This window comes from Syngnathus typhle, linkage group LG10 (genome assembly GCF_033458585.1).
Source record: "Syngnathus typhle isolate RoL2023-S1 ecotype Sweden linkage group LG10, RoL_Styp_1.0, whole genome shotgun sequence".
Classification (NCBI taxonomy): Eukaryota; Metazoa; Chordata; class Actinopteri; order Syngnathiformes; family Syngnathidae; genus Syngnathus; species Syngnathus typhle.
Genome location: NC_083747.1, coordinates 3,275,847 through 3,302,634, shown reverse-complemented (window position 1 = coordinate 3,302,634; position 26,788 = coordinate 3,275,847). Strand labels below are relative to the sequence as shown.

General features: G+C 44.6%; 5 protein-coding genes across 7 annotated transcripts; 3 read left to right on the top strand and 2 right to left on the bottom strand.

Moving 5' to 3' along the window:
• On the bottom strand, nt 1-1,942 carry si:ch1073-228j22.2 (SPRY domain-containing SOCS box protein 4). The gene is made up of 3 exons (XM_061289170.1): nt 1,547-1,942; nt 534-1,289; nt 1-463 (listed from the first exon to the last, which is right to left on the bottom strand). The coding sequence occupies exons 1-3, from the start codon at nt 1,587-1,589 to the stop codon at nt 333-335; spliced, it is 930 nt and encodes a 309-aa protein (XP_061145154.1). The 5' UTR covers nt 1,590-1,942; the 3' UTR covers nt 1-332.
• A 431-nt stretch (nt 1,943-2,373) lies between these two features.
• fam171a1 (family with sequence similarity 171 member A1) lies at nt 2,374-12,670 on the top strand. Its single transcript, XM_061289174.1, has 9 exons — nt 2,374-2,786; nt 4,324-4,551; nt 5,103-5,195; nt 6,096-6,254; nt 6,837-7,013; nt 9,018-9,134; nt 9,230-9,344; nt 9,536-9,653; nt 9,736-12,670. Exons 1-9 carry the CDS (start codon nt 2,684-2,686, stop codon nt 11,212-11,214), a joined length of 2,589 nt encoding a protein of 862 aa, XP_061145158.1. The 5' UTR covers nt 2,374-2,683; the 3' UTR covers nt 11,215-12,670.
• Nucleotides 12,671-13,028: 358 nt separating this feature from the next.
• nmt2 (N-myristoyltransferase 2) lies at nt 13,029-18,482 on the top strand. Its single transcript, XM_061289456.1, has 12 exons — nt 13,029-13,240; nt 13,600-13,717; nt 14,287-14,428; nt 14,809-14,927; nt 15,011-15,102; nt 15,178-15,294; nt 15,367-15,537; nt 15,605-15,713; nt 15,787-15,957; nt 16,441-16,608; nt 16,747-16,884; nt 16,967-18,482. Exons 1-12 carry the CDS (start codon nt 13,128-13,130, stop codon nt 16,985-16,987), a joined length of 1,479 nt encoding a protein of 492 aa, XP_061145440.1. The 5' UTR covers nt 13,029-13,127; the 3' UTR covers nt 16,988-18,482.
• Nucleotides 18,483-18,682: 200 nt separating this feature from the next.
• On the bottom strand, nt 18,683-20,216 carry rpp38 (ribonuclease P/MRP 38 subunit). Its single transcript, XM_061289457.1, has 2 exons — nt 20,087-20,216; nt 18,683-19,793 (listed from the first exon to the last, which is right to left on the bottom strand). The coding sequence occupies exon 2, from the start codon at nt 19,783-19,785 to the stop codon at nt 18,988-18,990; it is 798 nt and encodes a 265-aa protein (XP_061145441.1). The 5' UTR covers nt 19,786-19,793; nt 20,087-20,216; the 3' UTR covers nt 18,683-18,987.
• Nucleotides 20,217-20,595: 379 nt separating this feature from the next.
• LOC133160956 (acyl-CoA-binding protein homolog) lies at nt 20,596-26,752 on the top strand. Of its 3 annotated transcripts, XM_061289087.1 has the most exons (18): nt 20,596-20,779; nt 21,288-21,405; nt 21,563-21,625; nt 23,274-23,398; nt 23,472-23,653; nt 23,723-23,847; nt 23,913-24,021; nt 24,100-24,193; nt 24,540-24,665; nt 24,738-24,839; nt 24,906-24,989; nt 25,080-25,187; nt 25,324-25,454; nt 25,547-25,670; nt 25,735-25,813; nt 25,875-25,968; nt 26,046-26,165; nt 26,252-26,752. In XM_061289087.1, the coding sequence occupies exons 1-18, from the start codon at nt 20,768-20,770 to the stop codon at nt 26,370-26,372; spliced, it is 1,917 nt and encodes a 638-aa protein (XP_061145071.1). In that variant the 5' UTR covers nt 20,596-20,767; the 3' UTR covers nt 26,373-26,752. The 3 variants fall into 3 exon arrangements, with proteins under 3 accessions (XP_061145071.1, XP_061145070.1, XP_061145069.1); XM_061289085.1 differs by lacking the exons at nt 20,596-20,779; nt 21,288-21,405; nt 21,563-21,625 and adding exons at nt 22,472-22,596; nt 23,017-23,149; XM_061289086.1 differs by lacking the exons at nt 23,274-23,398; nt 23,472-23,653; nt 23,723-23,847; ... (10 more) ...; nt 26,046-26,165; nt 26,252-26,752 and adding an exon at nt 21,694-22,058 and having other exon boundaries at nt 20,603-20,779.
• The last annotated feature ends 36 nt before the right edge of the window (nt 26,753-26,788 follow it).

Genomic DNA, 26,788 nt, shown 5'->3' with positions numbered 1-26,788 from the left:
TTTCAATCTGAGATCAGTACAAAAACATTTATTGCATTTATTCCTATCGTAAACCACTGTAACATTATGTAAACACTGCACTTAAATATTGCTAAATAAAAACTGTACTTGAATAACGATTCAATTAAAATGCCACATTAATGTTATTGCAAATTATACCTAAATAAGTGTTGGAAAATAAACATTTGTAATGATGATATGCAAATGTACTTATAATCACAACTGAACTGTACTCAACAATTGATCAAAACAAGTTTAAGCCAATTTTAAAAAATGTGAGTGATATTTCTATATCACAGATTTCACTTATTTCAAAGTTGTCTGGCAGTAAACTAGTGACTAGAAAGGACGTAGCGCTGAAGAACAGGTGGAAGAGGAAGCTTGTCCACTTGATTTTGCCTCTTTCGGCCCAAATGATGTTGAATGACGAGTCCACACAAAGCCATCAAGCCCGGGGGGTCTCCTGAGAAGAAGAAAAAGATGTCATTTTAGTCATCTCCATCTCTTTCCTGACCCGCAAAGAAAACACTCACGAGGGGCTCCGTTCAGGTATCGGAGTCGTATGCAAGCTCCTCCTCTCACGCTGCTCACGGCTGGGAATAGCGCCACACCACAGGGGAGGTCTTTGAACGCAACACCGAGGAAGTGACCATCCACGACAAATCCAAGAGTCCCTGCGTCTGCATCCAAGACCATGAGGATGCGTTCAGGAATGGGAAAAGGTGTATCTGGCACTTCCAGGCCCGATGGGCTAAGTTGGGAAGACCATGGCGGAATACTTTTAGTGCAACACATTCTCCTCTTTTGTGGGTACGCTCCACGACTTTGTCTGTCATGCCAGAGCTGATTGCTTTGGAGTTCCCAGCCCCACGACTGGGAGTCTGCCCCCACCAGAACATTATAGCCCGAAGCCTGCAGAGGACAGCTCTGCCTGGAGATGCCTAAAACGGCATGGCTTCCTCTATGGTTGGCATTCCACATCACCTCCCACACGTGAAGCCCGTCTTTGACCCCTGTATCTGCCCTCACCCCGTCGCTACTCAACTCCACGGGTAAACGCGTCGCTTCTTCCCTGTCGGCAGACAGCAGGAAATGAGGAGAGCAATGGAGCGAGCTCCAGCGTGAGCGACTGTCCCCTGGAGGAACTGGGGAGGAGTTCAGAATGATCTTGAGGCGAGACGACGTCGGGATGGCCAGAGAGGAGAAAACAGAAGAGAAGGAAGATGAATGCTTCTTCGTCCTGTTATGGAACCACGTTGACAGTGAGAGACCCATCGGGATGAACAGATCTGTTGAGTGCCACCACAGAAAAAGAACATATTATTGTTGTACGTGGCAATAATAATAATAATAGGAGTTATTATGTTCCACCAGAAATGAATATCTGTATTTCAGCTACCCTAAACAACCTTAGAAAATGACATTTTTCCTCCTCTAAAACATATTAAATTATCATTACGAGGCTTCCATAAAAAGTAGGCAACTTTTATGAAGTATTAATCAACAGTACAGAGCTAAATCAGAGTCATAATTGTTATAGTCTTACTCGTGATGCTGTCTTCCGTACGTCTGTGGACCGTCCACCGCATATATTTGCGCTTAAGTCGCGTCCATTATATAGCAGTCTTATCGGACGCGTTAACGTAAGCGCCGCCCGCGTTGTCAACGTTGTTTTGACGATCTCCGGAACAGGAACGGCGCTGTCCATCAACTCGCACTCGTCTGACGCCAAGGAACGCACAGCTGCCGCAGCAGCAGAAGCACGGCTCGTTTTGGGATTGTTTTTTGGGGGCAATGACAGCTGCAACAACATACCGCGCGCTAACGTGTTCTGTAATGGACGTAAACAAAAATGGTGAAACATAAGAAGAGGAGTAAACTCGGGCTTTTAATTAACAATACGATAAAAATGAAATAAAACCCAAAGCGGCTCATTTTGTTCCCCAAGATGCGCATGCGCTGTTATGTTTGCGTGTTTCCCCTCAAATAAAACTTACAGGCAGCGTGGTGATCAGCAGGGGTGCGCATGAATTTTTTTTTCATATTCTAAAATGAGCAGTCACGGTTTCTTAGTGTTTGGCATTTATTTTTTTTCCCAGACCCATCGTTGGAAGATTTATGCCACATTTGGGCAAGGTTTATCTGGAACATATAGAGACAAAACTATACATATCCAAATCTACAAATAATTAATAATCATATCAAAACACAAATCGTCAGATCTACCATCTAATCATAATAATAATGGAATAAATACACTTCAATTCCATGTTCAACAAAATATTTAATTCACCATGCAATACTGAATTCTACCAGCAAGTGGCGACAAAATTCCGTAGATGCCTTCGAGGTTTCGAGTGCATGTAGCCGCCTGTTGGTGCTGTTTTTTGGGCATGTGGCTCTGAAGCTCAGGGCTGCCTCCCTCCCTGACTCTGGCTGGTCGATGAAAAAGAAAGCTAGGAAAAAGAGGGGCTGTGGATCCGCCACGGGAGACAAGAAACGACTTTAATTTGGGACTGCTGATGCTGCTAAACATGGAGAGCCGCCGCCTTCACGGACTAATCGGGGCAAATACCGATGAGGGCGTTTGTTGAGTTGATTTTAGCCCCCCAAAATTCGGCAGATACTTTGCTTCTTTTTTCCCCTTTTTTGTTTTTTTTAGCCGTTGATACTCCCATCTGCAATGATGCGGGCTGTGGAAGGAAAAGGGAGTTGGACCACCGTGCTTGTACTCTTCGTTATCGGATTGCTCCTTTCAGAAGGCTCCAGCAAAACCACGGAGGATGGTAAAGACTCACGCCGAACATCTCGGTCCACTTTGACCCGTCTTAAGAAAGCGAATTGCTCGTAGGCTAATGGTACTGCTAGCCTGGCGGGATGCTGATGGGACCCAAACTTAGCTAGCTGCATTTTAGCCGTGCTAGCTGGAAGCTGGGGAAACTTGTTCACAGTTTCTGCTTCATTTCCATCTTTGTGGTTATCCCTTTTTCATTAAGCGCCACATTTAACCAGATTTACTTTGGTCTGTTTATCTATTGTATTTCCAGGCATCCAACCATATTGTCCAGAGCAGAAGGGAGGTGACCTGCTGTTTATTCTGTGATCAATAGAAAGTCATATTTGCAAACATTCACTAAATGGACAATTAAAAGTTGATTCGATATATGGCCAGTTTGCAAAACAGGTTATTGCATGTGCAAATTTATCATAGAACAACCAATAACCTTTACAGTACTGTATCAGTTGCAATCGTGCAGCCGACCCAAATTGTATGCTTTGTTGTTGAGTACAAAAGGCAGTTACTTCATTAATTGTATCTTGGGAATTAAAGACCGGCTTAAACTGAAAACCGATTAGTTCCTTTGCCAGCTCTGTTTTTGAGCCTAAAAGTGTGAACGAGGCATGACACAACTGGAGAGTCTTTTTTTTTTTATGCCATTATTCTCCATATGGCCCTCGGGATGTCAATGATATAAAGCGAGAAAGGTGTTTTGCTTTCTGGTTCTTCTGGCTTCCCATGACAGAGTGCAGAAGAGATGCTTAGCTTGTTTAACAATGATGTCACCCCCGCTGATTTATCGAATGAGAGCTGGGAGGGGTCTGCTGCATTTGTGAGTTCTTGCCTGTCATTCCAGGCTCTCCCACGGGAGTGTTTTTTAAAGTGAGTGCAGCTGGTACCCCTAACAACAGATCCCTGGGAGTGGAACAGGAAGTGAGGTCGTGACACGCACTGAGTTGAGATGCCGTTTGGAGTTTGCAGCGCTCTCTCTTTGTGCTCTCTTCTTTGCCTCTGCATTGCTCACATGAATGTAATAAAAGGGAAGCATGGAGTGCAAGGTCAATAAGTGGACGCAAAGTTTACTCCAAACTTGAAGAACTTCACTTGAGTTTAACAAAGATATGATTTGGAGGAGCTCTGTTTTCAAGCCCAGCGTGCACTGGAGTTGAACTCCCGCAAACATTGTGGTTGCTAGTCGAGCGTGGGATCTTGGAGCGGGGGAGGGGCATATTGCTGAAGGTGAGCTCAGAAGGAACAGACAAAGTTCAAGATGTGTTTTAGTTTGGGGGGAAGGGGGTGCATGATTACGTTCAAGGAGTGGAAAGATCTTGCACGGTGTTTTTCCAAGTTGGTGGTCCATGTTTGATGAAGGGAAGCGGTCCATTGTTTATGAGGGGAAGTTGCATTGGTAGGACTCCAGGAAGTTGTCACCAGGTTGAGATGTGGAATGCGTTCTCTGCAGACCGGAGCCAAAGGGCAGGACAACAAAGCAAACCTCCGAAGAGGAGCCATCATCTCAATAGTCTTCTCTCTTTTATTCACAGAGGTGACTCTGAAGGTCCACCTGAGCGACGCCAGCACTCACCAGCCTTTGGCAGGAGCATCCATCCAGCTCTTTGCCAACCACACTTTGGTAACCACGGAAACCTCACTGGCAGACGGCAACGCCTTCCTGCGCTTCCCATACCGCCTGGGGACCCCTCTGGTCATCACCGCAACCAAAAACGGATACGTGCCAAACTCTGTGCCGTGGACGCCTTCCCGACTACCTGGTAATTGATCAGTCCATCGCTCGCCTCTTTGTGAATGTGTGAAACGGTTCGTGCCAGGTGTGCGAGCTAATCAATGGCCCCCCCCGCTCCATTACTAATTTATTACGCTCCCTGCCAAAAAGCTAGCGAAGGGGGGGTCCTGCTTAAACCTCCCTTTCACAAACACACGCTCATCTCCCAAAGGGGCCGCCGTGCCATAGTGTGTGTGAGTTACAGTGCTTTATGATGACGAGGGGTGTGTGTGTGTCGGGGTGGGGGGGGGTTATAAGCCAACGGGAACGCCAGCCAATTAGATTATCACGCTTACCAGTTCGGAACAATGGAGGAGTGAAAGGAAGGAAGGGAGAGTAACGAAAGAAGTCTGCCGGCCGGGTCAGGCTTGCTGCCGACAGGGAGCCGACTTTATTAAAAATGTATAAAGATGACTTGAATGACTTATGTGTGGTAGTCATCAGTGAGTTATATAGTCAGGTAAAGAGCCGGATTGTTTCCACCGCTCAATTGAATTTACACGGTTAATGCGTTGTGTACACTTGTTTTGTGTCTTGCAGTTTTTTCTTCCATCAGCCTGAATCTTCTACCGGAGAGAGCCGCCACACTCACAGTCTATGACGATGTGGTGGAGATCGTGTCGAATTTCCAAGGTAATTTTTTTTTTTTTTAGTTTGTGGAGCAACCTGAAGTCTTGTTGAGTGTAAATAAAGTAGCATCTGGGAAACACAAATTAAAATAAAGTCGTTATCGGCCGGCCCCTTTGAACATGTGCGTGATTGTATTAGAAGGGGCTTTTTCAATCGGACAAGATTAAATTAGTTGTCTTTTGTTTGAGGTCTGTTTTTTTTATTCCGGGGACCGACAAGGGGGAGTCGTTTAAAGCAGGCGCTTCACAGACGCACGATAAATACACACACGGCGTTCACGTGTAAACTGTCCCGTCTGACACACTTCTAAATGTTTGTCTCGACCAGGCGAGCCCCAGGGAGAGATAAACCTTGGCGTGTGGCACGAGGGTGGGTCGGGGGGGGACAAAAGAATGAAATGGAAGGCGGGGAAGATGATCCAATCTGTGCTGGAAAGTGGGGATATGGGTGGAGCACTTTGAGAAAAGGGGGGGATGGGGAAAGTGTCCGACAGAAGGAGGAACATGAGGTGAAGGGAGAAGTGGGAGAGAAAAAACAAGTTGAGGAAGAGAAATGGGGGTCGTTTTAAATACCAGACCAGGTCACAGATTGCTTTATTGTCGGAGTTCTCATTATTATATTCATTTCAATCCACGAGCACTCATCCGCAGCTGGATGCGTGCGCTCACGGCTCAGGAATGTCGAGTCGGACCACAATGATATCACTTTGCCAAGCCAGACAGCAGTGTAGTATTTCTCCTATTTGTGGAACCTTATTGATATTTACTAGATAGATGCCAGACATGGCGACGGGACAATTCATTGCCATTGCGTAATATCAAGGCCCGGGTTTAAAAAAAAATCTGTGTTTAATTTAGTTTGGTGCATGACATCTCCATTTCTGTCCCCCCCCCCCCCTCCAAGGTTTGAGACGGCAGGCCAGTGTTCATTTCCAGCGCCGAGCTTTGACGCTTCCGGTCAACACGTCCTATGCCAACCTGACCGCACTTCTGACTGTGGCCGACTCGCCCTCGCTCATCCGGCACTTTCCGTACCTGCAGGTTCCCGCCGACAACGGCACAGGTAGCTGCCACAGACAGACTGCCGAGTGGGAGTTGAGCTAGGGAGGATAGAAGAGCGGCGAGATAGTATCTCGTCAGAAAGGCAGGCCCCTCTCTCTCGTCTATATGACGTTGCAGGAAGACAATAAACCCCTGTGTGCGTGCTTCGTTTTATCCTAAGCCATTTACATTCTTTCCATTTTCCATGAGCCGCCAGAAAACAAAGTGACTGGGATCGAATGTGCGGAGGCTGAAAATATATTCGGAATGTGTCTTTGGGAGTGACTGTTATATACAAATATGAACCAGACTTTTTTTTTTTTATTCATGTCATTCGCTCATACTCTACTAAATGACATTGAATCGAGGCAAATGGCTTTCCTTAAGAAGAAAAAAAAAAGCCAAATGTTTGCTTCTTGCTCCTTCAGTTTGAATAGCCTGAAAAGAGCTTCCCTTTGTGACACTCCCTTTTTTTTTCACTCTTCACCTCCTTTCCTGCCCTTCCCTTGTTTTCTTTCCTGTCTGTCTTACCCCTTCTGACATCTCTGCATTATCCACGCTGCTTGATGTTACTAACCCCCCCTACCTCTTCCTCGCCTCACAGGTACAGAGAAGCCGTTGGAGCTGACTCCCGTGGCGGCCGTCTCCGTCCACCTATTGGCCAGCGACGGGCCGGAGCTGCAGGTGGATGAGCCAATCACGGTGTCCGTCCCGCTGCCCGCAGACAGTGGGCTGAAGGAAAATGATCACGTCCCAGCTTGGAGATTTGACCCACGTTTGGGTACGTTCTAACAGAAACACACACCCACGGACGGCGGCAGCGTTCTGCTCGTCCAAGCAGGAGCTCGGATGTCCAGTATGGATTTTTGTCGAAATAAATACCCGCGTCCTTTCTGAAAGCAGGGAAAAGGTGAATATTTTGAGATGAGAAATTAAAGCAGTTTGTCTGATTGCGCAAGGCAAGTTCATGCAGACCCAAACCCAGTAGTAGGCCTGGCTGGGGCATTTATTTACTCAACTGCAGATGGGGAGCGGGAGGCCTTTATTTGTACAATTTATGTCAAGTGGAACGTCATTGAAAACAAAAGGGGCTTTTTTTTCGGAGAAATTCAGCGAAACAGCAAGAACTCAAGCAGACCGGGGCGAACAACTCACGTGGCTTACCCAGAACTTAAGCATGGGTGCACGGAACTCTCGTAAAATCCAATTGTCACCAAAAAAGGTCTAGTGTAGGCAGCCTGCGAGAAAAGCACAACACACTTGAATTTAGCTGGGAGTCGATTTGCGAGCTTTTCTGCTGCTGTTTTGGTCAGCAACAGGATTCAAATTTGCTCATCCGCATCTCTGGGCTTCCCGTGGCTTTTTATCTTCAAACATCCAGCGCTTCAAAAGAGTCTTTTGTTCGAATGTCAGAGAACACATGCCACGTTTGTAGCCTACGCACATGCTTGCAGTATTTCCACAACACAAGCCATCCCAAGACCCCTCTGCGGGCTACATCCCTCGTTCCCCGGCAACCGCACCAAAATAAATAACAAAACAAGAGTCACTTGACACCTGATTGAATTTCGCCGAGCAACTATGCGTTGCCTGTTCGTGGCGACGCTTGTAATGAGGACACAAAGTGGTCGCCAACGTTTGAGACGGTTGGAGGAATACATAATCGCACAATCACCCGAAAACCTGTTTGTCTTGCGCTGCAGACAAGCCCGTGTGTATTAATAGATCAGGCAAGCGTGCACTTAGCTGTTAAAAGCAAACATGGCCGCATGAATTTTTGATATTAACCAAGTGAGACACGTAGGGAAGCCTCCCCCTGTGGAAACGATTCAGACAGAACCAGGGTGAGTGCGGGCAGGGCTGGTCACATGATGCAGTGATTGCTGCTGTGTGTGTGTGTGTGTTGCTGGAGGTGCTGAGTCACACGGTATCTCCCTTTTCTTCTTCTTATCTCTACTTCCATTTGTACCCTGTTGTTTCCTGTTGGTGGTGGTTGTTTTTCTTTCTGCCATTTGTCTATCCTCTTTGGCTTCCTCCCGAGATCAGTGAGTGCTCGAGGTTGCTCATATGCCCGCAAACAAAAGAATAAGGGTCAACCTCCATCGTGTTGTCCTTGACATTCATGGGAAGTTGCATGTGAATGTTTCCTCTCCTCCCAGCAGCCAGCCAGTCAGTCAATCAGTGCTGTGTGCGTTTTTTAGTTGTGGCACTGCCAAGATTGCAGCTCATTGTTGCCCCTTGTTTTTTTTTTTTTTTCTTCCCACCATCAGGTTCATCCTGTCTTTCAAGTGGCTTGGTAGAATATCCTGCAAATTACGGTTACAGTGGAAAAAAACATGGGCAGTGGGGCTGTAAAATATTTTAGAAAAAAATTGTTGCTGCAAGAATGAAGTCGTAACATTTTTAACAAGCGAATGACTCAATTCTCTTCCCAAACTGCCTGCTTGGCAAAATCCCCCAAAGTTCTTATTTAAATGGTCATACCTTAATTTTGTCAAATTTAAGCAGCAAATTAATCGAAGTGGTCTTTTTTTTTTTTCTTTCTAACGTAGGAACTCAGGTTTATATGCTTGAGTGAGCGTGACAAAGCCAGAGTTGGACTTTTAGTGCAATACTGCCCCCTTGTGGAGGAATAGTGCCACAGTCATGAGTGAGCGTTTTCTTGGATCTACTCTCACATTTGAGTATTGGTACTTGAAACGTGTAAATGAATCTTTTTGGTCTTAAAGATGATTCCAGGAACTGATGATAAAATATTTTTCTAAGATGTGTTCTTGTGTTTCAGGTTCCTGGATAAAGAGTAGTTGGGGCCACGTTCAGAGGGTGGACCACCAGCTCGTTCTCACCTACATTGCTCCTCAATTGGGATACTGGGTGGCCGCCATGTTGCCTCCTCAGTCAGGTAAGATTCCCTTGACCTCAAATGACTAGAATTTATTCGTTTAGGAACAATTTATTGTGGATTGGTTGTTTTTAAATTTCATGTCCTTCCAACAGGTCTGCTGGGTATGAAAGACATCAGCATGTACCACACGATGTTTCTGCTGGCCATTCTTGGAGGCATGGCACTCATTCTTCTGTGTTTGCTCTGCGTCCTCCTTTACTACTGCAGGTACGTCATCTGAACCTCTGCACTTTAAAAATTCTAATCTGGTTGTTGCTCAACAATGTTGTTTGTGTCAGGGAGCGACATTATCCATAATATCCATTTTTATTTTTATTTAAAAAAAAAAACTCAAGTTAGACTCCAATTAAAAATTAACTAATATACTAATACTGGTTTTCTTTGTTTGTGTCGAGCAGACGTCGTTGCTTGAAGCCCCGTAGCTCTCACCGTAAGCTCACCTTGTCCTCCGGTCTGGACAGCAGCAAGAGGGACCAAGCCACCTCCATGTCCCACCTCAACCTCATCAGCAACGAGGTTGCTATTCGGACATCTCATGTACAAAACGACGTATTGTCTTTCTCTTGTATAGCTAGTGTTATGATCTTTTTCTGCTCAGGTGCAACTGGAGCTCGTTTCCACGGCGACAGAGCCCGACATGACCACGCCGATGCTGAAGCCGTCCTCTTACGAGCGCGGAGACGACCGCCGCCCGCACGCCTTGATGCAGCACAACAAACACAGCCGCTCTTCGCTGGGCAACAGCCAGCACGGCTCTTCCCTCGGCAACCTGACGCCTCGCAGCAAAGACTACCGTCAGTCGGCGGAGACTATGCAGTTGAAGTCGGCCATGTCGTGCGGGGCCGAGCGAGGCTACCGCCAGTCCTACGTCTCCGTGTGCTCGTCCGGCAACCACATGTCCGACGGGCTATCGCCATCCAAGCACGGACAGTTGTCGGAACATCAGCTGAGCGGGATCGTCATCTCCCCTTCTTCGCCCCCTCGCTCCCCTTCCAGAGGGGAGGGAAGTGACCTCAGGGCCCCTGATTACCTCCTCTCCCGCTCTGTCGACAATTTAGAGCGACCCCCTTCGCTCGTCCGGCCTGGACAGCTACTGTGCTGCGCATCCGTGGACCTGCTGAGCGGCGGAGAAAGCTACCCGAGGGTACGGCCCACCCTGGTCATCCCCGCTCACTACATGCGCCTGCCTGGGGAGCACCCCCTGTCGGGTCAGGCCCTCCTACTGCAGGCAGACGAGCAGAGTGACCTGGAGACCATCCAGGCCGAGCTCAACGCCTCGCAATCCTCGGGACAAAGCCCCAAAGACTGCGTCCCGCGTCCCGACGAGCAAGGTGAAGGAGAGAAGCTGGTGTCCATTCCAGGAGCGCTCGGAGAAACGGGTCTGGTGGAAATAAACAGCGAAGACACCCTCTTGGCGGAAAAGACTTTGATGGAGCTCAGAGGAGGCAAGCCTCTGCCCCACCCGCGAGCCTGGTTCGTCTCGCTGGACGGCCGCTCCAACGAGCACATCCGACACTCCTACATTGACCTCCAGCGGGCCGGTTGCCACGGCAACGCCACCAGCGCGCCAGGCCCGCAAGGCGGCGGGCGGAGGCACGGCAGCGGCACCGACGCCAGCTTGGACTCCGGCGTGGACCTCAACGAGCCCCGAGCGGGTCGCAGGGGACGGGATGTGGGGCAGGAGGACCGGCAGGTGGAGAAAGAGGGGTCCAAAAGCACAACGCCAACCACGGCCTTCACTCAACTGGTGTATGTGAACAATCTGGACGGGGCTGGCAGCAAGGACACCCTCAATTACATCTCCCAGGACAGCAACTTGGGGTCGGTCCACTCCGTCAAGGAAGAAGCAGAGAGCGTCCAAATCCACACAGAACCGCCATCGGTTTCCTCCTCCTCACCCGCTTCTCCTCCTCCTCCCCTGACGACGCCACCTGACAGCGTGACTGTCAAAAACGATCGCACGCGGCTGTCCGCCTCCCCCAGGCATGATGCACCACCTGAAGATGGAGAAGAAGAAAAGAAGAGCCCCTGGCAGAAGAGGGAAGAGCGCCCCCTGCTGGCTTTCAATTTGAAGTAAATTCTCAGGTGGGAAAGATGTGCCCGTTGAACATTTATATAGCACTGACCTATATCGCACCACTCACAAAAAGTTTGGGACGTTGGTGAAATGTCAGGATGAATCGAAAGTGGATTATGACTTTCATCTGACCTTCTTTATGAATGATGAACACACATTAAGTTGAGAAGAGGTCAAAGTGACTTTCACCCAAAAAGCTGGTAACTTTTTTGTGAGCGATGGACTTCCATCAACCGAAGGGACAACGCTGAACTTTTATAAACTTTTATGTCCTTTTCTATGAAATAACCACTGTCATCCTCCTCATCGATGTAACTACGCCACTAGGAGGCGCAATGTACACATTGCCTGAAGGACTCTGGAGTTGGGTTTTTTGTTGTTTTTTTTTAATTCAAAACAAATATATGCCTTTTTTTAAAGAGCTGTAGTACAGCCAAATAGATGATTATCACAAACGAAGGACAACAGGAAGCTTTCCCCTTAAGCCATATTGGCCTCGGACCACTGACGGACAAAGCACTGTCGTGTAAGCAGACAATGTGACGCAGCACCCACTTGGACGGAATACCACGACGAGTTATGCCTCCAGTAAACGATACTGACTAATACTATGAAGGGTTTTTGTACGAGTTGAATCACTGACTGGCTATGCATCACTTTTATGCGCCTGCTTGAGATCCCTTTTTTTTTTTGTGTCTATTATTTTGGTTGCCAACGTGAAGTATTTTAACCCGATGAGGCTACTTCCTCTTCAAATATGTTAAGGGCTTTTCTTCTTCGTCTGCCTTATTCTGTGGTTTTTAGCTTACGTATCTTTATTTGAACTGAAACCAAACCGTTATCGTTTGCAGTAATTTCCCCCCCCCCCGTTTTGTTCCCAATTTTTCCAAGTGCCTTTTTCTTAAAATGCACATTTCCAGAGGTGATCACCGTGTTTGCTTCTCACCTTCTTTTGCCTTTTTCCTTCTCTACCTCAGCTGTTGTTCTCGTTCCCGCTTGTGACCAAAAGTATGCAGTTAAATGTTTTCACGACACTGCGCACAGCTCACAATATTCCGCAAGCACATCGAGAAGCACTGAGATGGTTTGCGGCATAGCAGGGAATGAATAAGAAAAGTGTCAAAGTAACAGGTTGAGCATTTAGAGTGTGGACATTTGTCTCAAAATGTGCTTTTCAGAGTGATGCATGTTTTTTTTTTTTTTTTATGGCCTACTGTATCTATATAAGAGTGCCGGGAAATAATCAAATCCACTCTGGATTTATATAGTCATAACAATCATATTTTTGGTTTTGTTTCTTTCCTATCGCAAATCATGTAAGTTTGTGTTCGGGGTAAGCGTTCGAGCAGTGGCAGTACCACTCGTGTGTACATTGATCGTTTGCATTATATATTTGAAGTTATTCTGAATAAACAACCAGACTGGAACAAGTTTTGTCTGGGAATTTTATGAGCTAGCTATTTGTAAGTCTTTGGATATTCATTAAAAGACTGACATTTGGATAATAACAGTGGGATGAGAAGATATTGATAATAACATTTTTAAAATTGACGTCAGGGTATTTCATTTGATTAGGTGTGCAGTTTAAGTGGATAATCTTAAAATGTTTAAAATGACGCCTGTTCTTTTTTGTTGTCTTATAATAATGAATGTATTTTAGAATGTATAGCAACGAGAAATAATCCATTAGAGCCAAGGGTACCTAATATTGCGACCTGCTCGCATGAAGCAACGGACGTCATAGGATTTTTGTTTTTTGTCCTACTGCCGTGTCACTGCAAGGTGGCGCTGTTTCCCCACTGGTCGATTTTCTTTTGTTTTTCCGGTGAGTAGCCGCTAGCCGGGATCTCTAGCAGACAGCGCTCCGGCAGTTTTTTCCACATTTTTTTTCTTTCTTTTTTTTAAACGTCTTAATGATGGCGGAGGACAGTGAGTCCGCCGCTAGCCAGCAGAGCTTGGAGCTAGACGACCAGGATACTTGCGGGATAGACGGTGATAACGAGGAGGAGAACGAGAACGCGCAAGGGTGCGGACGGCCTGTCGTACATCACACAGTTTATGCGCGTGTGTATGTTTTTGTATGTGCTCGGTGGCTAACGCAGTTAGCCGATACAAACAAAACCACTCTCTACCTTTTCAATTAGCAACGTTGCTAAAGCTTGTGCTTTAATACAGTCACGACGCCGCTCATTTCAAATACTTTATTATTCACGACCCAAAATGTTGTCTTGACTTTAGTGGAAGGATGTCAGGCAAACCGTTAGCGAGCTAGCGCAGCTGTCATTCGTTGCTATGGCAGCTAACGTTAGCCTGCTGCCTCCTTGCCAACCTCACTGTGTGTTACTATTTCAAGTCTGTTTCCTTAAAATGGGATTTTATCCGCAGGAGTCCCGGTGGGGAATTGGGGGCCAAGAGAAAAAAGAAGAAGCAGAAGAGGAAGAAAGAAAAGCCAAGCTCTGGAGGAGCCAAGTCGGACTCTGCCTCTGACTCACAGGAGATCAGGGTGAGTGGTCCATCCATGCAGGATCGAGACCATTTTAAATAATCTTCAATATCTCTACGTTCTCCAAAATTAGGAGTATCTCAAATAGGGCATGTGATGAAATGACTTTTTAAATTTTATTTTGTGCTCTGCATTTGCCCTTCACTTCTCTCTAGCTGACATCAGTCGACACCTTAACGAAAAGCACTTAAATAGATTCAGAAGCACAATGGCAGTCATAAAAGACACTTAAAGTCTGTTCACGAAATGTTGGTCAATGACAAACCCGAGCTGAGTCAACAAAAATAGGAAGTACAGTCGCACCTAAAAATACTATTAATAGCATTATAATATGTTTAGTCATCTACATGTTTGTCATCTCCAACTACACTTACTAGGCAGAAATACTTGAAGACAACCAGATCTGTCATGGTCCTCCTCGCATTCTTCTCCTCTGACCACCATGATTCTCTCAGGCTCAACACTCTCCGAATTATTGATTGTTTATATTGGTCCAAATACTTTTTCTTGACATGTGTTGATGTCACCGCAGATTTGATTTGAACTCTCAATCTATTGTGACTCTTCAGAATCCTGGCTTGCCCATCCAGAAGCTGCAGGACATCCAAAGAGCTATGGAGCTTCTGTCCTGTCAAGGCCCAGCGAAGAGCATTGATGAGGCAGCCAAGCACAAGTACCAGTTCTGGGACACACAGCCGGTACCCAAGTTAAGTAAGTTCACAATGATCTCACTACATTAACGACTGGAAAATGGAGTTGGAGGCAACGATTGGGCGTTCAACCAACATATGATATGTCAAAAAACGGTTCTTCAAACCGGTTTTATCATAGTGACTTTTTGAGCAGGAAATAACTACTAATAGCGCCCTCTACTGGTTTTACCTTGACATAGCCGCTCTATGCCAAAAAAACAAATCCAGCAATTACAAGTAGCAGCGTGGGTGAGCTCCCAAGTAATGTGGTTTCCATGACGACAAGACAAATATATTGGTGTTTTGCACCAGCCGCTATAATTCAAACTGGATTATCAAATTTGGCAGTACCATGCGAGCTGTGTCACAGATTTAACACGAGTTGTGCTGTGCGTGCAGATGAGGTGGTGACGAGTCACGGCCCCATCGAGGCCGACAAAGAAAACATCCGGCAGGAGCCGTATTCTTTACCTCAAGGCTTCATGTGGGACACTCTGGATCTCAGCAATGCAGATGTTGTGAGTAGAGCTGATGTCTCAAGTACAGAAGTAGCCTTGTTAGCAGGCCGTGACATCATGAGGTGGTGTTTTTTGTTTTTCAGCTGAAGGAGCTCTACACGTTATTAAACGAGAACTACGTGGAGGATGATGAAAACATGTTCAGATTCGATTATTCGCCAAAATTCCTCAAATGGTAAGTCTATGGTTGGAATTCGAAAAAGGCAAAATCGTCTTTAATAAGCATGCAATTGTGTTCTTCCTCCCTCAGGGCTTTACGCCCACCCGGTTGGTTACCTCAGTGGCATTGCGGAGTGAGAGTCACCTCAAATAAGAAGCTTGTCGGCTTCATCAGTGCCATCCCGGCAGATATCCGCATTTATGACACGTGAGTTCTCATCGCACGTACCCACCGGCGGTGATTTTGGAAATCCTCCGATGCTCAAACGTGCATCTCTAGGTTGAAGAGGATGGTGGAAATCAACTTCCTGTGTGTCCATAAGAAGCTACGTTCAAAGCGTGTGGCGCCGGTGCTCATCAGAGAGATCACGCGGCGGGTCAACCTGGAAGGGATTTTTCAGGCGGTGTACACGGCAGGCGTCGTGCTGCCTAAACCAGTTTCCACGTGCAGGTGAGCTTCCGCACCCTCGGACGAGCGCGAAATCGATTTTCATCTGTTGCGTTCATGTGTCGTGCAGGTATTGGCATCGTTCTTTGAACCCCAGAAAGCTCGTGGAAGTCAAGTTCTCCCACCTGAGCAGAAACATGACCCTGCAAAGAACCATGAAACTCTACAGACTACCAGATGTAAAGGCAGCGTCTCTTATTTCAAGGCGTATCCCCCTTCGGGTAATTGCTCATTGTCATCGTCCCGCCGCAGAACACCAAGACAGCAGGACTGCGGCCGATGGAGCGGCGCGACATCCGGCAGGTGACCGACCTGCTGCAGAAGTACCTTCGACGCTTCCAGCTGGCGCCGTCCATGAGCGACGAGGAGGTGGCTCACTGGCTCCTCCCGCAGGAAAACATCATCGACACATACGTCGTCGAGGTATGGCCGCAACGCGCTCGCCTGTGGGAAAGAGAATTTACGATGGGTGTCTAAAGTCTACACACCCCTGCTTTGAAGAGGGTGTGCACACTTATGCAACCACATTTTTACGAGAACAACAAAATGTTGTGAAATGATTCAACACCATCTTATTTTTATTTCACAAAATCCTGGAATTTGAAGAGACTTTTTATACCCGCTGTAACAATATCCAACTTTAGCTCCATGCGCTAATTATTTATTCACCATTTTTAGTAATATGTACGCTGGCCACTATGCTCGTGAGGACAAAGGGCACACTTGTACACGGATTTAAGCAGGAAGGATATCGAGTAAATGCTCAGACAGCTTTACGATAAAGCCGTTTTGAGCGCATCAGTGTTCATTCATAATTCGACGCTCTAACAGCACATTATATGCACCTTAAGACGGTTGGCAATGACTTTGTCCGCCATCTTGAAAACCCGCCGCGGTGCCCCGCAGGGTGCCGGTGGCGTCTTGACCGACTTTGCTAGTTTCTACACCCTACCCTCCACGGTGATGCATCACCCCCTACATCGGAGCTTGAAGGCCGCCTACTCCTTTTACAACGTTCACACGCAAACGCCGCTACTGGACTTAATGAATGACGCTCTGATCCTCGCCAAACTGGTAAATCTCAAACGAACGAAAAAAAGCATTCATGTCTGCTCGGCTAATGCCACTGCGCTCCAATGAGCAAATGAAAATGATCACAGACATAAGGTTTGATTTATTTTTGATTTTTTTGTTTGTCCTCCCCCTCAACAGAAAGGCTTCGACGTGTTCAACGCCTTGGATCTAATGGAGAATAAAGTTTTTCTGGAAAAACTCAAGTTTGGTATAGGAGATGGAAATCTGCAGTATTACCTCTACAACTGGAAATGTCCCTCTATGGACGCTGATAAGGTCAGTCAACAGGATTTGATTTTCACCTTTTAAACCCCAAATTGAATCTAAGCAACAACAAAAAAATGGAATTCTGTTTCAGGTCGGCCTGGTCCTTCAGTAGCCTCGTCCGTGCCTTCACGGCAGCTACTCACACAAACAAGGACTGGCAATTTCATTCACCCGAGAGCCAGATCACTTTATTCTGGGAAGATTTTTCTTTTTTCCTCCCCGCCGCTTTTTTTCAGCTCATTAAGTGGTGGGAAAAAAAAAAAAACCCGGGATTCTCAACATTCTGAATGTGAACGTCATGTTATGCCTGAGACGGACGCTCACATTTGAAACAAACCAGTGCGGCATGCACGGAGATCACCGGCATGCCCTCATGTGACAACTAATAAGCAAATATTGTCTTTTTTTGGGGGGGGGGGGGATGTTGTCCCTCAGTATATTGCACCTCATCAATAGAGGGATGTTCCTGCAGTTAATATCATTCCTCTGCTGGGTACTTTATTTTGCGCGTGGTACACACACACACTGTCATAAAGCCAACTGGTGCATTGACTTTTTTTTTTTTTTTTTTCTTTTCAATGAAGTATCAAGTTACCTGTACAGCATGATGCCATGCACTCAGTTTAGGTATTATCTTTTTTTTATAATGAAGAATGTATTACATCAATGAAGCACAAGGTTTCAGTTTTGAAAAGGTGCTCAACTGCTTTGGTACTTGGAATTGTCAAAGTGAGCTGCTACCATGTTACAAGGCCGCTGGTGTTTAAATAGCCGAGGCTCACGAGAACATTCGGAATGATGAATAAATGCTCATAACGCGCACGACTCACAAAAAAGTTTGGGATATTGAGTGGTCGAATTTACAAATGGGTTAAATGTGCCGAGTGTACAAAAATAATTTCGAATCTTTTAGTATCTCCCTCGGAGAGGGAAAAAAAAAAGAAGAAAAGAATTCTGCCGGATTCAAACCGATACTTCATTTCAACCCCAATCATGTCGGCGATTAAATCCACAAAAACGAAAAGGTCATAAGTGACAGAAGGGGTAGAGAGAGAACCAATCGTCAACAAAACAGCAAATTCTCGTCTTCCTCTTGAGTCTTACGAAGAAAAGAGCATTTAGTTGTTCCATCACAGAATAAGCTGCTTGAAAGCATTTCTTGTTTTCCTTTTGTCATTTCATATGTAAAAAAAATATGTGTTGTTAATCAACTTCCCTATCCGATGATGATTCCTTCCAGAGAGAATTATTTGTGTTGTGCCGGGATAATGAGGCGACATATTTGATATTTGGGGGGGGGGGGGGGGGGTTCCCATGTTTTTGATGTCTTCACCCCTGTACATTTTATTAGCTTTCTACTCATACCATGTCTGAGACAAATCTACTGTATTTTATTTTTTATTTTTCTAGTTGTAGTCATCCGGGAAATTGCATGGGGAAAAGCTCCATTTTATGATTGGCCTTGTGACACTTTTCCTTCCTGTAGGGCAATCGGAGAACTGCTATGATTTGCTTGCTCTTGCTGTTTTATGTTAAAGTGAGCTTCCTCTGTTGTCCCAGTCTCAATTTTGAGATGTTCTTTTTGCGTAATTAAAACCTTGACTTCAGTTCCATACGGCTAAACGTTTTCCACGGACGGACGCTAATTGTGTCCCCCCCCCACAAAAGTGTGAATGTTGCTGCAGTGATTGTCGTATTGTTACTGACCACGCCCTTTCACAACCCTGAGAACCTGCCTTATTTGAAATATTTTGCCCCCCCCGCCCCAATGAAGTTTGACATTACAGAGTACACAAACACATACAGCTTTATCAAAGTGAACAATAATTTTATTCAAATCCATTATGAGCTGTGAAAAAGGCTAACAGAACTTGTACCAGCATCATTGTAGACTACGTGACGTCATGCAAATCATCTGTTTCAATAAACACCGCCGAAACCAGCATGGAGATTTGAATAAATTCACATGACAAAATTAACAAGGCTTAGACTTTTTCCATGTTTTGCTTTTTAGGGAAAAGCTGTGTTGTTACTTGACCATATTGACGCTGCTTATTTCCATCTCTATTGTTATACACAGATGTAATGTGGACAGCGTGATTGAAATGAATTTCACTTGGCTTGCTTCTTTTTCCGCTTTCTCTTGATCTTGGCTGGGTTGGCAACTATTTTTTTCACTTTGAAAGGTTGCAGCGTACAGCGTTCACTCTCCGGCTCCAGTTTCCTTTTCTGGCCCGCCTTCTGTTCACCTTTCTTTTTTGTTGTGTCATAGTGCTGCAATTTGATACGAGTCGCTGTACTTTGTAGCCAAGGAACATCCAGCGAGGGCACTTTGGGTATGATGGCTTCCACTGCGTCAGCAAACGCCTCTGCTTTGTCCCTGCCAGCGCGTTTCCTGAACCCCAATGCGAGGACGCTCTTGAGGCCCAGTGGCTCGGCCACGCTCTCGCTCAATCGGGGAACCTGGCAGGCGGGGACGCCTCTGCTGGCACTCAGCGCTATCAGGTGGCTGGTCATGTGCTTGGGTTTGACAGACTTGCACACCAGAACCAACTTGAGTTGGTTCCTCTCCAGAGCTTTGGTGACCTCGTTGATGCCCAGGGCAAGTTGTCGCCTTACGGTCACATCTGTCCAGCCACCTTTGGGCGAATCCGCTATTTTATTTGAGTCCATATCTGTAGATGAGGTATCCGGACCTGGTTTTCTTTTCCTCCATGGCCGAAACACCTTCACCTCCTTCTTCTCAAGCCCCAAGGAAATAAGTTTGTCTTTCAAGGTTGTCAGGATAAAATGCATGTCATTTTGTGGAAGCGGGCTCCAGTTGAGCGGAAACGGGGTTGTGAACACCGTTTTGACCCGGATGGGCTTTTTGCTAGCCTTTTTTCCACCACTTTTCTTTGGAGTTTCCATTTATGTCACTGGAATTAAAAAAAAAATGGAGAAAGAATTAGTCACGTCTCCTGAAATTAAAACCAGCACTGAGCAGTACAAATGAAGAAATCTTGTTTTAAGAAAAGGAAAAAATATTGTATGGAGGAAAGTAAAGTTAAAAATGGGAAGGTGGAAACTATAAAAATGCCTGGGAAATTGTTTTTGAAAAATACACACAACAAAATACCTACTTTTAACCATCCTGCACAAGAACATCCAAGTGTGACGTCGACAACGACAACCAAAAACCCAACAATCAAAAACAGTAAGAGTATTTTACCTGAATCTCGCCACACAAAAGTGTACAATTCCTCTTTATATTTCCAATTCAAATGATTGTGAATTGCAACATCTTCCTTTCAAAACACATGCGCTAACAACAGAGCGCAGCCATCTTGTTTTAAAAGGACACAACTTTATTTAAAAGGATATTTTGAACAATGCTTGCGTTCGTTAAAGAGACAGTACAGTGAACGGTATGAGCAAAATGTTTTTAAATAAAATAAATCACTCACGAATATTTTATTACATGCTTCCAAAACTATTGCCTTTCAGTGTGGGGCAATTTTATTTTGAGAAATTACATGCCTTTGTCAGTTAATTTGCAAAACACAGAGAATGTGTTCTCTCAATCCTACCATCATATTTGCCGTTATTATTTCATTTTATTCAACTTTTTCCTAAATTGATTTTAAAACACACTCAAAAAAATCTTTTTTGTACTACCCCGCAATGTTGCGTGTTTCTAGGGATGAGTGAACCGTTGTATGATGTGCGCATGCGCACACGTCCAATCCCGCCCCCTCCTTCAGCCCTCGTCCGATCGACATTCTGCCGTCGAACCGTTGTTTTTGCGGCTGCACCCATCCGACGACCAACCTGCACTTAAAATAAAGACAACAGGCCTCGAACTGCAATTTAAAATAACCAAATCGGAGCCCCTGCAAATCCTTCATCAAAAATGACTTCAGTGGTAATATCTTCTTCTTGACCTTTGATAATCGCTTTCATCACCCATGTCGATTTTGATCACATGCTCACACGCTGTCTATCTTCACTGACGTGCTCACTTTCTTTCATGTTTTAAGAACATACTACTGGATGGAACCTCGATTCTACTGTAAATGTTTTACCCGTCCGTTCTGACCAATATGGTGCAAGGTTGGAGAAACGACACTTAATATGCGAAGATATCAGGGGTACCCAAACTTTGGCTCGGGGCTTAACTGGGTTCTTATTGACTCATTTGAACTTGCAAAAGTTTGGGGAACCCCACTTCATACGTCTGTCCAGCTTAGTTCCTTTGTGGAGTAGACGTAGGAACAAAAGCACCAGTCTTCCATAAAAGCCTATTGTTTAGCCCCTTGTGCTGTTCTAATAGGTTACCAAGTTCACGTACGGTACTACATGTGCTCATTACTTTGCCCAGAGTTGTTAGCGGTTAATAATCAATCGGGGTGTCTCTCTTTTATCACCTGCAGGCAGAGTTTGAGAAGGCGGCGGAAGATGTGAAGAACTTGAAGACGAGGCCGTCGGACCAGGAGTTGCTTGACCTCTATGGACTGTATAAGCAGTCGACTGTCGGAGACATCAACACAGGTATGACAAGTGACATCTGTGATTTATCATACCATTTCCATCATCACGGTTTTGTGAAATAAAACCCAGTCTGGAAACCCCACTAAAAAAAATTCTAGCTACGGCCCTGCATTTATTATTTGTTTTTACTAACACTTTGCGATTTCACGTTTTCCAGATAGGCCGGGGATGTTGGACTTGAAAGGGAAAGCCAAGTGGGATGCATGGAACTCCAGGAAAGGTAAATCAAAATATTTCAAGACTTTTTTTTTTTTTTAACCTATCTTTTATATTCCTTTGTTCTCTCAGGAATGACCAAGGATGCCGCCATGTCTGCCTACGTCGCACTCGCGAAAGAACTCATCAGCAAACTAGCTTAATAGAAGGGAAGGCTGGCATGCTGTACTAAAGGGCTAAACAAGACTCGTAACAATAATGCAAACGTTTAAACGGTTCTTTTTTTTAATGGCTTCCAAGTCGAGTTGATTCAAAATTCTTGAATGTGAATGTGTAGGATACCAATTAGTACTTTATGTTTACTTATGCGTGATAACCTGCTAACGTACAGTATCTCAATGGTTAATCCAACTTTTAATAATTAGAACAGAATGACTGAAATATCATGATTGAAATGTTCACACTTAAAAATAAAATTCTTACGCATTTGTTGGTCATTTTTTGTTGAATTTGTAATACTAGTATAGTATATATTAGTTACTGGCAGTAACTTACTGCCCACATGTTTTTTGTTTTGGTGGAATTAAAATTCTACATATGATATATAATAGATTTTTGAATCAGAATTAGCCTAAATTATTTAAGCATATATGCATTTACAGTTACAACCCCACTGTCGAACTGCTAACGTATTGTGATTCTATTCAGATCATATATATTAAATATGCAATAATAGTAATAATAATACAAATAGAATGTGCATTTTTTTTTCGTTACAAATATGAATATTAAAGGATTATTTTGTATGAAATGAATAAATCTGGAATGAATAGCCATTGACCCCATATCGCCTGGCTGCACTCGGGCAACTCTGTGCTTTGTGGAATGTAGGTCAAGTGCCACTGAGTTGCGCATGCGCGGAATTCACTTCCGGGCAGTGCTGGTGGGGTACTCGGTTAAAGGTGATTAGCGGGAATACTCATTACTAATCCAAACTCACGACCCAAGTAGTTTGTTTTTTCGAGGAGCCTGGAGGTGAGTTGATTTTTACATTTTGCATACGAAGCACCGTGATTGATACAAATGCAAATCATGGAAACAAGTTGTAGAAGTCAAAACAGTCAGCTCGTTTGACTAGTTCAACTCTTGCACTTTGTATAGAATAATGCAAATGCATTTTTATTGTCGACGTGTCTTTTGGACGTTGGCCAATGACTAAACAAAAAAACGTAAGCGTGGTCTTCATATTTAAATATGCACTTACAAATTAAATCTCTTTATTTCCATCTACCCACTACCCCATAAATTATTCATCATTATATATTATCATATTCGTCTATCCATCATTTGTCCATTCCTGTGTTCAATATTTCTATTCTTCTATCCATCTTTCTTTCTTTTTACTTCCTTTCCATCATGTGATCCAAAGTGTTTGCCCATGTGTATCTTTTGCAGAGTGAATAATAATAAAAAATGGCTAATCAGTTGCCAGAGGAGGAGCATGAGAGGACCTTCCAGTACCAAAACAGTTTGCCTGCTTTACCTGTTCCGACACTAGAGGGCAGCCTCTCCAAGTATTTAGATGCAGGTACTTGTTTATTTGTTTTATACAACCTTGCTTTTGTAATTATGTACCAATACAAGCTTCAAGTCAAATCTGCATGGACTGTCTTGAAAACCCCCGCCCTGAATTTGCCTTTGTCTGCCATCAGTGCGTCCATTTGCATCTGACCAGGAATTTAAAGCTACAGTGGATATTGTGCAGACATTTCAAGAAGGTATTGGAAAGGAGCTGCATCACAAACTCCTCCAGAGAGCCGAGACCAGGAGGAACTGGGTTGGTTGCATTTTCTTAAATGATGCTAAAAAACGTTTAATGCTGAACTTGGAATTTATTTGAATTCCCCTAGCTGGAAGAATGGTGGTCAGATGCCGCATACCTGGAAGTGCGCATCCCATCTCAGCTTCTCGTGAACTTCGCTGGTCCTGCTCCCTATTTAGAGCACTGCTGGCCCCCCGCCGAAGGAACTCAACTCGAGAGGGCCAGTGTTAACGTCTGGCACACGCTACAGTATTGGGATCTCATTTACAAGTAGGATACACATGCAAACAAGTTAGTTTATGAAATGATGCTAAATGTTGGCCGTGTCTGGGACTTTAGGGAGAAGATGCCCCCTCATAAAGCTGGTAAGATGGCGTTGGATATGGACCAATTCAGAATGCTCTTCTGTACTTGCAAAGTACCTGGCGTTAAGAAGGACACTATCCATAACTATTTCAGAACAGGTACGGCGTGTCCCGATTTTTTTTTTTTTTAATGAGGATTTTAATCGTTGTTGTTTGTGTCACAGAGCGAGAGGGCCACTGCCCGTCCCACCTGGTTGTGACGTGTCGCGGGCGGATTTTCACTTTTGATGCACTTTGGAATGGTGAAATGCTCACACCACCAGAACTCTTCAGGTAATTGCTTCTCCCAAAAAGAATTTAGATAATAATTCAGAGAACCAAAATTAGAATTGTCTGGATTCTCTCGGGCAGGCAACTGAGCTATGTGAAAGAGTGCTGCGCGGGACGGCCAGATGGCGATGGTGTTGCTGCCCTGACCTCCGATGAAAGGACTCGATGGGCAAAGGTTTGGAGGCGGACACTCACGGGTCATATATAAAAAAAAAAAAAGAGCGATAAAAGTAGATCCATAATAATAAACTTGTTTTTGATTAATACCCTATTAACATAATACATTTCTTTTCCATTTTCTGGTGATGCAATAAAGTTTAGTGGTGTGCGTCATATTGCCACCTAGAGCTTGGGAGTGGAATTGCACATGTTTTTTACAAATGCATTAAGATGGACTTTTTTGATAACATGTACTCTTCAATCACGGCTTTATTTGATGTGCGGGTGTACCTAATGTAGTGTCCAGGTTGTTTTGTCATCACTGAGTGTGAATTTAAGACTTCACCAAATTGTTTCTGCAGGCCAGGGAGCATCTCATTAGTATTGATCCTCGCAATGAAAGCATCCTGGAGACCATCCAGAGCAGCCTCTTCTTAATATCCCTCGACGACGCCATGCCATACTCTTCTGCAGAGAATTACACAAATGTACAGACTCCTTATTCCAAATAATGTCTCTTGTTTGATTTTATTGTTTAAAAAAAATGATTCTGAATGCAGATTGCATTGGAAGCACTTACAGGAGACCCCACTATTCGTTGGGGGGACAAATCCTATAACTCCCTGGTGTTCGCCGACGGTACTTTTGGATCCAATTGTGATGTGAGTATTATACATTTAAGAAGCCTATACTAACAGATCAAGAAAACAGTTTTGGTTCTTTGGCAGCATGCACCGTATGATGCAATGGTCATGGTGTCCATGTGTTGGTATGTTGACCAGCAGCTTAAAGCTACAGAAGGCAAGTGGAAGGTAGGACTTTTTTTTATTGAAATGCAAATAGCTTTTATTGCTTATGACAACATTTTTATTTAATATTTTTAAACCTGTGACCGCCTTCAGGGCTCAAACAGAGTTCGACCCATGCCTTTACCTGAGGAACTCGTTTTTACCGTGGATCAAAAAGTTCTGGATGACATTAACCACGCCAAACGGCAATATGTAGAGAAGGTGAGTCAGTAGATGGGAATTAGTGGTGGCAATTGGAGCGTAATAATTACATGTCTGCTATTTTAAAGCATATGTAGTAGTCAGAATTTCATTATGGATGTTTTGTCTCATGTTTTTCTTACCTCTGGCTTTCCAGGCGCAAGATCTCCAACTTGTGTGTCACGCCTTCACGGGTTTCGGGAAATCAGCAATCAAGAAGAAGAATCTACACCCTGATACCTTCGTTCAGCTGGCCATGCAACTGAGCTACTACCGCATACACAAAATGTACTTTTTGATCAAAAGTATAGGAAATATATATTTTTTTTATGAACTCAAATGTGTAATACTTGGGTTAAATATATCCCAAATTCCCTCAGGGCAGGGAGTTGCTATGAAACGGCAACAACTCGCAGGTTCTACCATGGCAGGACAGAAACTATGCGGCCTTGCACTAGCGAGGCGCTCAGCTGGTGTCAAGCCATGACGGACCCCACGTGCGAGGTGACAAACACGGAATTTCTGTGACCGGTTTACGTAACCTGCTGAATCAATATGATGTCATCAGATTCATGACAAGAGGAAAGCCATGCTGCAAGCCTTCAACAAACACAACAAGCTGATGGCAGAAGGTCAAGAGGGCAAAGGTTGGTGTCAAACACATTCACTGGAATGACTTCTCTTGACTGACCGTCATGTTGTCATCAGGATTTGACAGACATCTCCTTGGACTCTATCTCATCGCCAAGGAGGCGGGACTTCCCACTCCTGCCCTCTACACAGATCCCCTCTACTCAAAGAGGTAAAGCGGCTTTTAATTGAAAACATTTCAGCCAATGAGTGATTTTTTTATTTTTTTATTTTTTTTTGTTCTTGCAGTGGAGGTGGCGGGAACTTTGTGCTGTCCTCCAGTCTGGTGGGCTACACGTCAGTCCTGGGTGTTGTCGCTCCTATGGTTCATCACGGCTACGGCTTCTTCTATCGAATCAACGACGACAGGTCTCTTCACTATCTCTGTGCAGATCCATAATTACTTCCCATACTTGGAATTTCAGGTCAATGAGTTGAAATATACTCCTTTTCAGGATCGTGATCTCCGTCTCGGCATGGAAATCTTGCCGTCAAACAGATGCCGCAACATTGTTCAACAACTTCTCCAATTCCATGCATGACATGTTCCACCTTGCCACCACATCTCAGCTATAAGTATTCGCTCGCACCAAGAGACAGAAGAGCATTCCGTTAGGTGCCTCTCGTCACGTCCACTCATCTGCTCTTCTTCTCCAATGCGACTAGTCAAGCGTAGTAAGTCTTTGTTGAGTATTACTCTGTACTGTTTTAGTTTTGAAGTCATATTTGAAACACTGAAGGGCCACAAAAGGCCTCAAACATTAGCCAGGATGATCAATACCTTCACTTAATTGTAAATGGGCATTTATCAGAGGTAAGCTGCTTATTACGAACTATGCCTTTTATTTGCACAATTAATTTTTGTAATGTTGCATAATTTTCCTGGTACGGTTGGATAAATGATCACTACATGAGTGTAATTGATCAAATTGTTCTGAATGAATGATTGAAAACAATCTGCCTGTTGTGTTATTGTAGTTCAAAACATTTCA

Coding starts and splice junctions, on each gene's coding strand:
- si:ch1073-228j22.2 (XM_061289170.1), bottom strand. CDS start 1,589: ATGCGGTGGACGGTCCACAGACGTACGGAAGACAGCATCACGA. Junction 1,290..1,546: donor TACGGAAGACAGCATCACGA/GTAAGACTATAA, acceptor GGCACTCAACAG/ATCTGTTCATCCCGATGGGT. Junction 464..533: donor ATACCTGAACGGAGCCCCTC/GTGAGTGTTTTC, acceptor TCTTCTTCTCAG/GAGACCCCCCGGGCTTGATG.
- fam171a1 (XM_061289174.1), top strand. CDS start 2,684: ATGATGCGGGCTGTGGAAGGAAAAGGGAGTTGGACCACCGTGCTTGTA. Junction 2,787..4,323: donor CAGCAAAACCACGGAGGATG/GTAAAGACTCAC, acceptor TTTTATTCACAG/AGGTGACTCTGAAGGTCCAC. Junction 7,014..9,017: donor GAGATTTGACCCACGTTTGG/GTACGTTCTAAC, acceptor CTTGTGTTTCAG/GTTCCTGGATAAAGAGTAGT.
- nmt2 (XM_061289456.1), top strand. CDS start 13,128: ATGATGGCGGAGGACAGTGAGTCCGCCGCTAGCCAGCAGAGCTTGGAG. Junction 15,538..15,604: donor AAACCAGTTTCCACGTGCAG/GTGAGCTTCCGC, acceptor TGTGTCGTGCAG/GTATTGGCATCGTTCTTTGA. Junction 16,885..16,966: donor CCTCTATGGACGCTGATAAG/GTCAGTCAACAG, acceptor ATTCTGTTTCAG/GTCGGCCTGGTCCTTCAGTA.
- rpp38 (XM_061289457.1), bottom strand. CDS start 19,785: ATGGAAACTCCAAAGAAAAGTGGTGGAAAAAAGGCTAGCAAAAAGCCC.
- LOC133160956 (XM_061289087.1), top strand. Junction 24,194..24,539: donor AAAGGACTCGATGGGCAAAG/GTTTGGAGGCGG, acceptor TTGTTTCTGCAG/GCCAGGGAGCATCTCATTAG. Junction 25,188..25,323: donor AACGGCAATATGTAGAGAAG/GTGAGTCAGTAG, acceptor CTGGCTTTCCAG/GCGCAAGATCTCCAACTTGT.